This window comes from Perissodus microlepis, chromosome 23 (genome assembly GCF_051167445.1).
Source record: "Perissodus microlepis isolate ML-2025 ecotype Zambia chromosome 23, ASM5116744v1, whole genome shotgun sequence".
Lineage (NCBI taxonomy): Eukaryota > Metazoa > Chordata > Actinopteri > Cichliformes > Cichlidae > Perissodus > Perissodus microlepis.
Window position 1 is genome coordinate 13,216,198 of NC_140482.1, and position 14,732 is coordinate 13,230,929.

General features: G+C 39.4%; 1 protein-coding gene across 1 annotated transcript in view; it reads left to right on the plus strand.

Annotated features, from left to right (window-relative positions):
• The window catches only part of LOC146361018 (ATP-binding cassette sub-family C member 4-like), a 31,926-nt gene continuing 17,194 nt past the window's right edge, over window positions 1–14,732 (plus strand). Inside the window, exons 1-9 of the mRNA XM_084920538.1 lie at window positions 1–955; window positions 3,360–3,470; window positions 7,315–7,435; window positions 7,605–7,829; window positions 7,964–8,053; window positions 8,230–8,393; window positions 8,546–8,671; window positions 13,728–13,977; window positions 14,585–14,692. Of these exons, the coding sequence (XP_084776664.1) occupies window positions 876–955; window positions 3,360–3,470; window positions 7,315–7,435; window positions 7,605–7,829; window positions 7,964–8,053; window positions 8,230–8,393; window positions 8,546–8,671; window positions 13,728–13,977; window positions 14,585–14,692 (1,275 nt within the window). The 5' untranslated portion in view covers window positions 1–875. The remainder of the gene's footprint in view (window positions 956–3,359; window positions 3,471–7,314; window positions 7,436–7,604; window positions 7,830–7,963; window positions 8,054–8,229; window positions 8,394–8,545; window positions 8,672–13,727; window positions 13,978–14,584; window positions 14,693–14,732) is intronic.

Consider the following 14,732-nt stretch of genomic DNA (forward strand, 5'->3'; position numbering starts at 1 on the left):
CAAAGTAGCAAACACAATGTCAGGGGGTTCGTATAAAAAAACAAAATAGACACAGTCTATTAAAGAATCAGATGATATTGAACAGGGAACATAAGTTTATGGTTTTGACAGCTTTTTGATCTTGAGAATGTTGTATGGTTTTAACATATTGTTTGGTTTCATTTAAAAAGCACCGAAAGGATGGTTTTGCGTTAGAAAATTTCGACTTATGTACATGAAATTTAGCCAATAATATCAATAAATTAATCAAATAAAATTCGTTTGCCCTGTGCATGGGGTACTCAAAGAAACCAAACAATATTTTCTCGTAACAAAGAGAGAACTCAGAAAAGATAAAGGAAACAACAAAAACACAAAATTCTAGCCAGAAAAGATTCGTGTATAAGCATGACCAAAATAAATGGCGTTCGGAAGTTTCTGTGTGTGAAAGCAAAACGTCCATGCGTCCGTCTCTTTTCTTCCGGGTCTCGGCTGTGCTGGATCCTGTACCAGTGGTCACAGGGCGAGAGGCTGGGTAAACCCTGAGGTGTTAGGAAAGCAGACATATTTTAATAATGCTGCACAGATAGAGCTAGACTGAAAAGATCACATGACTCCCTTACTTTTCAAGTTCCAAACACGACATCCTCTAGTCCTGTAGTAATAATAATATTAATAATAATAATAAAGTTTAACTTTCCTTTTCAATTTGCACTGATGGTCGTGTAGGTGGAGTTACGTGAAGCGATCTTAAATAACTTAAACGGCTAAATTCCAGCCTGAACAGTCGCAGCGATGTTATTGGTTGAGCTTTACATAACTTTCACTTACTACACAGACCGAATGAAGTGGGGCGTACAGCGTGCAGAAATGCGCCCGGCTGAGCTATCCCCAGTATGACCATGGAGGTGACAAGCACGGGCGGCAGGCACAACCCGCTGGCAACTGCCAGCTTTTTTTCAAGAGTTTTTTTGTGGTAAGTGTGATTTCACGGCGTGATCTAACTCTGACCGAGCGGTGAGGTAGTCAGTTAAGAACAACAAACTCCGCTGATTTCATGCATACATGTTTGTATATCGTTTTAATTGCGGTTTTTCTGAGTTAACTAGAACTATGAACCCGTTTACAAGGGGATTTAATCTGTGCCAGGATGCATTTTTAATTGAAAAAAATAGTTTCTCATAACTTGATCACGCATTGAAAAATCAATAGGATTAGCCCATCCCAGCAATGCCGTGCCCCATGGACCACATGAGGCAAGCATTTGAAGAAATACTTCAGAATTTATTCAAAAGCCGGTGTTTACATGCTTCAGACCATAATAGTGGAAACTGAGACTGATTACTTTAATTCAAAGTGGGTAGAATCACTTCCATACACTGAAAAAACAAAACAAAACAAAAAACAACTCCTGGGTTATTTTATTAGGTCATAAAAAATACTAAATCCACAGAAAGTATGTGCAGCTTTTCGCTGGGAGACAGTGTGTATCATTTCTGTGCATTTATTTGTGGAGTAGATTTTGAACAGCAGAGTTGAGTCAGGTAGCTCTGGACTTGTCTGAGTTTTTCAACCATAACTCATGAATGGGAAAATCAATTGTAGGCTTTAATGTAGCCCTCATGGTTAAACTGGCTTAATAAATAGTATGAGTACCACACAAACAAATACTACATAGATATGTGGTTGGCCTTTTGATGTCTATATTGAGAGCATTGAGTAACTGCACTCAAAACGTGCGGCTATCCTAAATGGGCGTTCTTAAAGTCAGCAAAGAGGCACAGAAAAGAAGACCAGACACCAACGAGGGAGGATAAGAAGGACAGACGCAACAACATTGTCATCCCCTATGTAGCCGGTGTATCAGAAAAACTTAGGAGAGTTTTCTCCAAGCATGACATCCCGGTGCATTTCAGACCCAGCAACACGCTCAGACAAAAACTGGTTCACCCGAAAGACAAAACGCCAAAACACAGACTTAACAATGTGGTGTATGCTGTACAGTGCAGCAAGGAATGCCCAGACCTCTACATTGGAGAGACCAAACAGCCACTTCACAAGCGCATGGCACAACACAGAAGAGCCACCTCCACAGGACAAGACTCAGCAGTCCATCTGCATCTTAAGGATAAAGGACACTCTTTCGAGGATGCCAATGTTCACATTTTGGACAGAGAGGACAGATGGTTTGAAAGAGGAGTGAAAGAAGCCATCTATGTCCACTGTGAGCGACCATCTTTGAACAGAGGCGGGGGTTTACGACACCAACTCTCTGCCATCTATAATCCAGTTTTGAGATCCCTTCCCAGACGCCTTAACGCCCACTCACATCCTGGGCCATCTGACCTCAGGAATTCGCATGATAAGGTGGGGCCAGGTTTCACAATGAACACACCCGAGACTCTGGCTGATTGGGACCCACACCCAGTTTCACACCTTGGCTCAGGCGATTAGAAGATCATCAGGGTGTCCTTTTGTCCCTCTGTGGGGGGATACTCCCACTAGGTTTATATCTGGGACTCTCCACCATTTGACCTTAGAACTGAAGAAGCTTCTCGGATGAGAGGTGAAACGTCTTCAAGTAAACTTAAAGAAGTCCAGACGCTTTTCTTTGCAAGCTCCTTTGACTACGATGACCTGGATGACTGAGAACCTTCACAGACACATTGAGTAATAACTCACCTTCAGAATGTTCAAAGTGCACTTCTTTCTAGATACCAAGGGAGGCTTCACAACACATGACCAGAGAATTATTAAACTGGGAGAAGCAGAAAACTTTGCTATGTTGTTTCTGATACGTCTGCTTTTCCCCTCTGCTAACCTGACATTGACTGAATGTCATACACTGAGACACCAGGCTATGCAAACAGGTGCTTATTAACAGGTGCTTTTACTGCCAGAAAAACACAGAGTTAAATTAAGACGAACTGTCCCATTATACTGTTTTTTTATTCTCTTAAAGTTAAAGTCGCGTGTTTTTTTATTGTTAGTATTTTTTTGAAAAACGTGGTGGATATGGGGTGGTGTGTGTGTGAGTGTGTGTGTCTAGGGAAGGTGGACTTTGACGGGCATGCTAATCTGTTTGACATATATACATCATTACTTCATTACATAAAGACTATGTGCCATTGTTTGTGTGCATGTGTGTGAGTTAAGCCAAGTTCATCTGTAAAGCTGATTTTTTTTAAACCCAGACATCAGTAAAATATCATAAGTACAAAAAGCCGAGCAAACGTTTTTTTTCCTTTTTATCGTGGGGTATCGTGTGTAGAATTCTGAGGTGGAAAATTAATCGAATCCTTCTTTTGGAATAAGGCTGAAATATGGAAAAATGAGGAACAGGTGAAGCGTCATGGATACTTTCTGTCTTTCTATTTCAGCTGGTTAACCCCTTTGCTGCAGCTTGGCCAAAAGCGAAGACTTGAGGAAAATGATATGTATAGCATCCTTAAAGAGGATCAGTCTGAAGCCCTGGGAGAGGAGCTACAGAGGTACTACACTGCTGTGCTGCGTTATTGGATCACTAACAAAAGTCAAATCTGAGAGACTGAGAAGATGATGGCTCAGACATAGGTCCTTACAATTTTCTATGACCAGTTTGGGAAGAGATTTATTTTTGAGTCAATGAGTAATGTGTTTATGCATACTACCCAAATAACCCATTTCACGACACGTGATTTAGTCCAATATTGCCTTGAATAACATTAAAAAATTCTTCTACTGGTCTTTTAATCAGCCCAGAAGAAGAAGCGTTGTTATCTATTTATGATGCAAAAAAAGTCATTTCTGGCCAGTCTACCACAGTACAATAATACCCCAAATTATTTTTCTGGAGTCTGCCATCTATTGATGATATTTCTGTTTGTATTCACCTCTTCAGGGGTTCATTTCTTCTTCCCTACCCACACTAAGGGCCATACTTTGGACCTAGTCTGTTGTTCTGGACTTACCCCCTCCATCTGCACAGCTGACGAGCTGCTAATTTCGGATCATCTACTTCTCTCCTTTAATGTTCACATGACTTTCTCTGTAATTAACAATCCCCGTATTATTTCTTTCCGGAATATCAAGAATATAAATCTTGATATCCTTTCTTCTGCGCTCTCTAGCTGCTTGTCTCTTAACAATTTGGCTATTCAAGAGGATCTAGTATTTTATTATAATCATAGCCTCAGTAGTATTTTGAATTCTCTTGCTCCACAAAAAACCAGAACTGTACTCTTTTCTCGCTCTGCACCCTGGTACACACCTGAACTCCGACTATTGAAAGCTAAAGGCCGACGGCTTGAACGTCTTTATAAGAAAACTGGCCTTACTATTCATAAGGATATGTTTAATAACCATGTTCTGTTTTATCAGGAATGTGTCAGTCAAACCAAATCTGCCTATTATTCTACCATTGTCTGTTCAAGTGAGAACTCCACCAAGACCCTATTCTCATTATTCAACTCCTTTAACAGGCCACCTGATTCTCTGCCCGCTCATCTCTATTCATCTAACTTCTGCGATGCTCTAATGCTATTCTTCACTGAAAAAATTCATAAAATACACTTAGACTTGGACCCTAATGCTCAATGTAGCTCCTCTGTCTTAACTCCACCCCCTTCTCACTTCCTCTCTGTTTTTCAACTTCCGTCTTTAACTGATATTGCTGATCTCATCCACAAATCAAAGCCTTCTACCTGCCAGCTTGATCCTATCCCCACTGTCCTTGTCAAAGCCTGTTTACCCCCTCTCCTTCCCCTCATATCTGCTATTATTCACTCTTCACTCACCACTGGAACTGTTCCTGCTTCCTTCAAAGTTGCCGCTATTACCCCAATCCTGAAAAAAACAGGTCTAGATCCCAACAACTTTAATAATTTCCGTCCTATCTCCAATCTACCATTCCTCTCAAAAATTCTTGAAAAAATAGTTGCTTCACAAGTCCATCTACACCTAACTGATAATAACCTTTACGAACAGTTCCAGTCTGGCTTCCGTCCTCTGCATAGCACCGAAACTGCTCTTATAAAAATAACAAACGACCTTCTTATGGCAGCTGATTCTGGTCTCCTCTCCATCCTTATTCTCCTTGATCTGAGTGCAGCATTTGACACCATCTCTCATCCCATTCTTCTTAGCAGATTAGCTTCTATTGGTCTCTCTCATACTCCATCAGCCTGGTTTAAATCATACCTGTCTGACCGCACTCAGTTCATTCAATTAAAATCCTTCACTTCTCAGCCTTCTCCTCTATCTACTGGGGTGCCCCAGGGATCTGTCCTCGGGCCCCTTCTTTTCATCATTTACCTTCTTCCACTCGGACATATTTTTCGTAAATATAATATTCAGTTCCACTGCTATGCCGATGACACCCAGCTTTACCTCTCTACCAAACCCGATTCTACTCTTCCTCCACCCTCCCTTACCCTCTGCTTAGCTGAACTCAATTCCTGGTTCTCCTCCAACTTTCTTAAACTCAACAGCAATAAATCAGAACTTCTCCTGGTCGGCACTAAACGATTGCTATCCAGAATTAACAATTTCTCTCTCACCATCAATAATTCGCTGGTCCCTATCTCTCCCTCTGTGAAAAGCTTGGGTGTCATTCTTGATAGCACATTATCCTTTAATTCGCATATCAATAATGTCACATGTGCAGCATATTTCCAACTCCGTAATATCAATCGCCTCCGCCCTTTCCTCACTCCTCATGCCACTGCCATTCTCGTCCATAATCTTGTTATCTCTCGAATTGACTACTGTAACTCACTATTATTTGGCCTTACACAAAAATCTATTAACAAGCTCCAACGTGTCCAGAACTCTGCTGCCCGTATTATTACTAGGACTTCCTCTACCCACCATATCTCCCCAATCCTGAAGCAGCTTCACTGGCTCCCGGTTAAATTTTGCATCCATTTTAAAATAATCCTCTATACATTTAAGGCTATTCATTCTCTCTCTCTCCACCATACCTCTCCGATTTAGTACAGATTAACTTCCCATCCCGGTGCCTCAGATCTTCATCTTCTCTTTCTCTCTCTGTTCCTTCCGCTCGTCTGATTACAATGGGGGGCAGGGCTTTTAGTTGCTCTGCCCCTCGACTTTGGAATTCCTTACCCCCTGACCTCAGAAATATTAGTTCATTCCCTCTTTTTAAGTCCACCCTCAAAACTCATCTGTTTAAAATTGCTTATGTTTAAACCTCTGTATGCTCTTAACTTTTATCTGTTATTCTTATTATTGTGTATATTTCCAGTTCTGTGTTTTTATCTGTTGTACAGTGTCCTTGGGTGCTTTGAAAGGCGCTATTTTTAAATAAAATGTATTATTATTATTATTATTATTATTATTATTATTATTTCCCCTGGTGAATTGTACAAATATGATCTGTAGACAAGCAGGTAGATGTTGGTGCTTTGCCAGGAGAGACTGCATGCTTGTTCAGTAGCTGTGTGTTTCTTTGAATTGCCAGGGAGTGCTGCCGTAGTGTGAGTCACACCTGATGTGTTATTCTGACAGGTCGATCTACTTATTCCTGTTTGATGTATTAACTCCTTTCACAGCAGGCCAAACCCAACCTTAGGCCTCCCTGAAACATCCCGATGCTCCCAACAGGCATCCTGTCTCTAAAAATAACACTAAATGTTCAACAGAAAGAGCTGTAATAAAGCTCATTACTTTTAAATAATTCAGTTCCATTTTATCACAACAACAGCCAACTTAAAGCACCTTGTATTGTAAGGTAAGACCCTATAATACTACAGAGAAAACCTTAACAAGTCAGTGACCCCTTTTGAGCAAGCAGTTGGTGATGGTAGGAAGTCCACACTTAAATTTTGTTTTTATTTTTAACTTAGTTTTAATAGTTTTTAATGGTAATTGTTATAAAATTGTTGAAGAAGTAGCTTCTTTTTTGCCACACGTGTAAATGTTCCCAGCTCTCTCAGTCAGAGATGCTAACCAGCTCTCTGTGCCATTCGTTTGATGAAGATGTAAGTGGCAGTGGCACTGGTGGATCATTGAATTGATGTTTGCCATTCCATTAACCTGATACGTCTTGTAACAAATGAGTATGTTGCCACTGTGCGGCCGTATGGTTCTCATTTGGAAGGTTTATTTGCTAATGAATTTTTTAAAATGTTGGTGCGACTATATCCTAAATAGTTACATTGCCATTTGTTGTTCTAGATTGGTCTAAAGATCAATGTTGTGTCTAGATTGACATAAAATATTGTTTGCTTAACTTCAACTTATAGTGTGTAATTCTGTTTGTACCAGAGAAGTTGTACCTTTCACAGTTACCTCATAGGTTAGCCTAATCTAATAGTCTCCATGTTTATCTTGCAGATTTTGGGACCGTGAAGTTAGACATGCTACAAAGGAACTCCTGAAGCCAAAACTCACCAGAGTCATTATAAAGTGCTATGGAAGGTCCTATGCAATGGCTGGGATATTTGTTTTTTTCCTGGTACGTCGACTGGTCATGTGGAGGTGTCAGATGAGTTATTTGTAATGAAATAATAAGCATGCTAATGTACTCAGAGACCTTTCTTGTAACAAAAAAGCCATTTGAACCCATTTCCTAAAGTCTGGGAAAGGATGAATGTAAGCTTGCATTCATTGTCTTTGTCATAAAGGAGACAATCAAAGTGATCCAGCCACTTCTTCTGGGGAAGATAATCCTTTTCTTTGAGAATGGTGACCCCGATGATCAGAGAAGTCTTGGCATGGCGTATGTTTACGCTGCTGCGATGTCCATCTCCACGCTTGGACTGACTATCCTCCAACAACTCTACTACTATCATGTCCAAAGAACAGGCATGAGGATTAGAGTGGCTATGTGTCACATGATCTACAGGAAGGTCAGTGAAAAATCTGTACAAATGAAGAGTTATCAGCTTATCTCTGTCAGAAATATGTTCCGATGGTTCCATCTATACTTGTCGGTGTTGTGAAATTTTTTTTTTGAGCAGTTAAGTAAAATTCCTCTCATCAGGCTCTCAGACTCAGTGCTAAATCCATGGGACAAACAACCACTGGGCAAATAGTGAACCTCCTTTCAAATGATGTTAATCGTTTTGATGAGGTAAGAGAATCATGTACTCAAACACATGATGAGATTATTTAATTGTATTTGATGACATTTTTAAACCAAGTTGTGCCCTTAACATCAAGATCTTCACACAGATTTGTAAAAAATTGTAAGGTTTGGACAAGTTGTCCAGCATGTTTTCTGCACGTCAACAATCATGCTCTCTATAGGTTACACTTAATCTGCACTACCTGTGGGTGGGACCTCTCCAAGCAGTGGTGATCATTGTTTTCCTTTGGTATGAGATCGGTGCCTCGTGCCTGGCAGGTGTAGCAGCCATCGCACTCATGATGCCGATACAAACCTGGTTTGGAAAACTCTTTGGCATCTTCAGGTATGGACGAAGAATACAGAAGCAGGACATTATTGTTTCTGATGATAACGTTCTTTTATTATGCGCATTGTCTGCCTGTTTTTATACAATTTTGATTAGATGTTTTTTTTAGCCTCTAATGGACACAGTGTAAATGGTGCTTATATTTGCAGGAGCAAGACAGCAGTCCTTACTGACAACAGAATCCGTATCATGAATGAAGTGGTGTCTGTTATCAGGATAATCAAGATGTATGCCTGGGAGAAACCGTTCTCAGCTCTGGTGACTGAAGTCAGAAGGTAAGAACTACAGGTTTTATGAAGAATCAGCTAATTTTTTAGAGGAATTTCTTCTTCTTATAATGTGCTCCCATAATAATAATGAGTATAAACAGTGATTCAAAAACTGTCAAAATAAATATTTTAATAAACTGACTCGTCATCCTGCAGTTTTATGATTTGGAACGACCAATATGATTAATGCTTCGACACACGTGGAAATGAAATGAACTGAAAATATAAAAACTCAGACATGTCTTTAGCTGTCTTTTAAAATAGTGAACAGGACCGATAAACTTCAGGGGCATAAAGAAAGATCATACCACAGATCAGGCTTGCTCCATCAGCCCAGGAACTTTTCTCATTTGCCAAACGAATGAGAAATGTAGGGTTCACATAATGTGTGGTTTGTCTGGAGGCAGAGATCCATGTTGAACCACTGTGCTCTTCTGGAACAGCGGAGAACTGGTCCTATACATGTAAAAATCAAAGGAACACTTTTTGATGAGATTATAGCATCAAGTCAGTTAAACTTATGGGAATAATACAAACTGCTAAGTACCATTTTGAGCTGCTGCAGTGATATTTCAACAAAATATGTGTTTTTCAGCTCTATAGGTTGATAATTTTCATTTCGATGAAACAATCTGACATCCTTTCATTCCTTACACATTACACAGTCCATAGTGTAGTCAGCATTGATATCCAGCATGATTTTTCCTACATTTTTTTAGTTAGAGTATACAGTTGAAAACATCCTTTGGTGTGCCTAATGTTTTATGCGTGCTTATGAATCTCCTCATCAACAAGAACAAAGAGCTTGAGCATAAAAAGTTAGGCATGTCTGGGAAAATGTAAAGAGATTTCATTAATAGCAGTGATCTGTATTGGATTTTCTTATCTCTGCAGAGCTCATCAATTTCTTTAAATCACTGCAATCACAGTTTTTTCAGGTAACCTCTTAGGGCCCATGGGAGTACATATGGATTAGCTACAAGAAGAATTAATCAGAATTAACAACAAGGAAAATTCCTTATTGCTTTGATGTACTGCTCTTAAAGAACAGCTTAGATTTGTATTAATTCATTAATCCTCAACTTTCTCAGCATTGATGTCTGGTTAATGATAATCCTTTATGTTTGCTCTGCACTTTATATGTTAACTGTCACTTATTGTTCCCATCAACACCTTCTGAGATTCTTTGAAAGAAACCCACTCAAAATCAGTCCTTGTGACATCAAGCAGTAATCCATTGTAGCCTTCAAAACTTTCCATCCATCTTCAGCTTAAATGTACTTAGAATAACCACAGAGGAAATTCCACAGAGGAAATTTGTCACAACTAGTGACTAGCATTGAAAAATCATTCTGATTTTAAATACTTACCACATGTAAGTCAGAAGTCTCTATTGGGGTGATATGGTATAATGAGGTTTGCTTTACAGGAGCCAGTATTTTAATATTGGCCATGTACAGACAGAGAGTGAGGAAGTCGGTGAAGCTTGAACTTTTGGTGTGGATTATACAACAGCTCAACATTATTTTTCTGTGTGAAAACTTGGGTTGCATTGTAGTCATGATTAATTCAGGGTTACAGTTTCAGGAAGAAAAATGTTTTTACAGTCAACCTTCAAGTCTCAATGAGTCTTTGATAATAAAGACTTCTTAAGATATCCACAGTTACAAAACTACTAAATATGTAGTAAATATGAAGTAATGTGTACATTTTAATTCTAACACAGTGTTGATTTACGGTGAAATGGTTTGTCTATTTTTATATTTTAAATGGATTTTAAGTTGTTTTTTAATGATTTGTAGAGAAGAGACAAAACCCTTCATCTTTATCAAAACACAAAACAAAGAACGTTCCGTTCTTTCCATTCATTTAGATCCATTAACCCTATGGAATTTGTCAAGTGCAAGGCCTCAGGCTTCGGGGCCTCTGCAGATGCTCAATCATTACATTCTTGTGAGAGGCCCCGCACTGAATATCCTTAGAGGCCGTACCAAAGCTTTCGACAAACAATTTTTTTTAAAGCTGTTTTGCTAATGTTCTAAAGTAAGGTCAAATCTATAATTAACTGTCATTTTCTGCTGAGTCAAGCTAAATGTATTACCAGTATTACCAGTATTAGCATTCCATCATTACCAAACGATTTGTTGACGCTATGCTGGACTGAGCCTTTGGTCAAGGGAGCAAACTAACACATGATCTTGGTGTTGCATGAAATACATGCAACACCAAGATATATTGCCAAAAGTTCTTGCTCGTTTGCCTTCACACGCATATGAAATTGAGTGACATCCCATTGTTAATCCATAAGGTTTATTATGATTTAGGAGTATATTTATGGGAATTTTTAACCATTTTTCCAGAAGTGAGGTCAGACACTGATATTGGATGAGAAAGTCTGGCTCACAGCCTCCGCTCTAATTATTCCCAAAGATGTTCTGTCAGGTTTAAGTCAGGACTCTGTGCAAGCCAATCAAGTTATTTCACATTAGACTCATTGATGCATGTTTATTTGGATGTTGTTTTCTGCACTGTTGCAAAATGATGTTGGAACAGGAAGAGGTCGTCCTCAAATTGTTCCCACAAGGTTGGGAGCATGAAATTGTCCAAAATGTCTTGTTATGCATCAAGAGTTAGTTTCACTGGAACTAAGATGAGCCCAACTCCTAAAAAACAACTCCAGATCTCACCGCTCCACCAAATTTTACACTTGGCACAATGTAGTCAGGCAAGTACTGACAGACTCGATACACGTACACTACCGGTCAAAGGTTTTAGAACACCCCAATTTTTTCCATTTTTTAATTGAAAGTTATGCAGTTTAATGTTGCATTGCACTCTGAAGTGAAAGCATAGTACAAATAAGCAATTCAAGTAAAACAATTATCATGGAATCAATTTATAGACCAAAATGTATTCTATAATTCCACCTTTGGCAGCTGAACACACCCGTGGCATTCTTTCTACAACAGAGATAAAATATTCTTCAGAAAGTTCTTCCCATATCTGTTGCAGAGGTTCCCATAAATGTGTGGCACTTTTAGGTTGCTCTGCTTTCACTCTTCTGTCCAGTTCATCCCAAACCAGCTCGATGGGGTTTAAGTCTGGAGACTGGAGACCACTCCATGTTTTCAAGCTTACCATCTTGTTCTTTGTTCCTGAGGTAGTTCTGGCATAGCTCGGACTTTTGTTTTGGGTCATTATGTTGCAATAGGATGAAACCCTGACCAACTAGAGGGTATTGCATGGCGCTGCAGAATGCTGTGTTAGCCGTTTTGGTTCAGGGTGCCTCTCACTCTATACAAGTCACAGAGCTGGAATCCAGCAAAACAGCCCCAGACCATCACACTTCCTCCTCCATGTTTGACAGTTGATGCCACACACTGTAGAGCCATCCTTTCGCCTACTTGAAGGCGTACAAAGATCCTGCGTGATGAACCGATGATTTCAAATTTTGATTCATTGCTCTATAATACCTTCTTCCAGTCTTCAGTAGTGCAGTGGCGATGTCTCATGGCCCAGGCAAGCCTCTTTGTCTTATTCTGACGTCTTAGCGATGGCTTTCTTCCTGCAGCTTGTCCTGTCAAACCTGCAGCTCGAAGTCTTCTCTTCACAGTTGAAACTGAGACTTACTATGACCATTATTAAGCTGTGCTTAAAGCTGTTGTCCTGTTAGCCACCGATCATGGAAGCTGTTAACTCTCAGAAACCTTTTTCTCACCACAAACTACTTTTTGCAGTACAGTGCTGTTCAGCTGATGCTCACGAGGGTATGGTACCACAGTGTGTTCCAACACTGCTTTCATGCTGGCAGAGGGGGTTGTAAGTAATCCAGAAAAGCTGGAACACCTGTAAGAATTAGTAGCACCAGCTTTCAAGGCCTGATCAACCTCCATTGCTGCACAACAGCTTTAAATTGTTAACCCATTTTGTGTTCCCTGAAAAATACCTTTTTGTATAATTTGAAATGTACATTATTTTTCAGTTTTGGGAGAGTAGAAAAGGGTTATATAAGAATCAGTCCATTTATCATCCAGTGACCCTGTTCGGTGATTTTACGTTGCCTACTGTACCACTTCCTGGCAAAAAAGCAGAAAACTCAGAACCACTGTACTGCCAGATAAAAAAAAGTTTAATAAAATTTGTCGAAGCACAGCGAGGATAAACTTGACCTACGTGTATCGACTAGAGAAACTTCACGAGGGTCTAACATTCAAACTGGGAAGCTTAAATACTCACTTAAAAAGACAATGACAACCACCTGTGTGAGAGAAAAAAAAACAAAACAAGAAGGATCACTGTAAATATATTAAGAATCACATATTATACGTGATAAACCTTGTTAACTCAATCGTTGTAGGCAAATAAATATAAGACCACAAAATACAAAAAATACACAGAAAATATGTGATAAAGACATGAAAACTGTGGGAAGGAAAAACACAGGAAGGAACCTCTGGGAGAACCAGGTTCAGGGAGGGGCAGCCATCTGGCGCAATTGGTTGGGGGTTAGGGGAGGAAGACAGGATAAAGACATGGTGTGGAAGAGAACCAGAGATTAATAATAACTCATGATTAACTCTAGAGTGGTGTATAAACAGAGGGTGAAAAGAGGTTAGTGAAGAAGAAACACAAGCATAAATTAGGTAGGTTTCAGGGCCAGGGTCACCTGATCCAGCCATAACTATAAACTTGATCAAAAAGGAAAACTTTAATGCTAATCTTGAAATGTAAACTGGGAGCTGGTTCAACAGAAAAGGGCCCTGAAAGCTGAAGTCGCTCTATCTACTACAATAACCAAGGAACCACAAGTAAGCCTGCAGTCTGAGAGCACAGTGCTCTATTGGGGTGATATTTAAGATAAGATGAGGACTGATAGTTCAAGGTCTTGTATGTTAGTATGTCTTTGCACTCTTCATGGTCTGATGAAGAAAATAATTATTTAGACGTAAGTATTTCAGTTGTAGTCATTTGAGCATTCTTTTTTTTGACAGTGGTGTGACACTCTAAATAAAGTCTTCTGATTTTACATATTAAGCCTCCCTATGTTCTTCTTTACTCCTAGGAAAGAAATTCATCAGATATTAAAAAGCTCCTACCTGCGAGGACTCAACATGGCTTCATTCTTTGCCAGCAGCAAGATCACAGTGTTTGTCACATTCACTGTCTACGCCCTCCTGGGCAACACCATCACTGCCAGCAGTGTGTTTGTCACTGCATCCCTGTATGGTACAATTAAGCTCACAGTGACCCTGTTCTTTCCTCTGGCCATTGAGAAATTGTCAGAGGCTATTGTGAGCATTCGCAGGATTAAGGTAATTCTGTTCTGTCATAAATTGGAATACAAGTAACAAAACCGTAGCTGATATCTGTCATTAGTGCCATAATGACCGATTTACTACTTTTCTATTGTCTAAAAAGTTCAGAGAACTTTACATAACAAAAATCGTGTTGACTTAACGTTACGGTCTTCCCTGAGCCTGGTTCTGATGGAGGTTTCTTCCTGTTAAAATGGATTTTTTCCTTCCCACTCTCACCATGTGCTTGCTCATCTGAGTAATCTGATTGTTGGGACTTTCTCTGCATTGTTGTATTGTCTCTTTAGGTTACAATATAAAGCATGTTGAGGCAACTGTTGTTGTGATGCTTGTTTGGTGCTGTTGAACTAAAACAGAATTGAAATTCATGATGTTTTCCATCATGGAGAATCCATCTATCAGCTAGATCCTAAAGTGATGTCCAGATTGATTGCAGATATTGTAACTGTCCTGCAAAAAAATGGATAAAAGATTGGTGGTGACATCAGAACTCTTTTTAATCTTAAATGTAGTTGTTTCTAAATTTGTAGATAGGTAAAGCAAGAGAACTGTGCTAATTTAGTTTATGTTTCAAAGCATGTGTGTCCATTAAATATCTTTCAAGAATTTTCTCGTCCTGGAAGAGCTTGAAAGAAAAAATCTCGCACTGCCTTTGGAGGGAAAAATGGAGAACGCTATTGAAATTAAGGCACTGACCTGCTACTGGGATAAGGTAAATGTTAAAGTTTAAAACTCATATTGATAATGAGTCA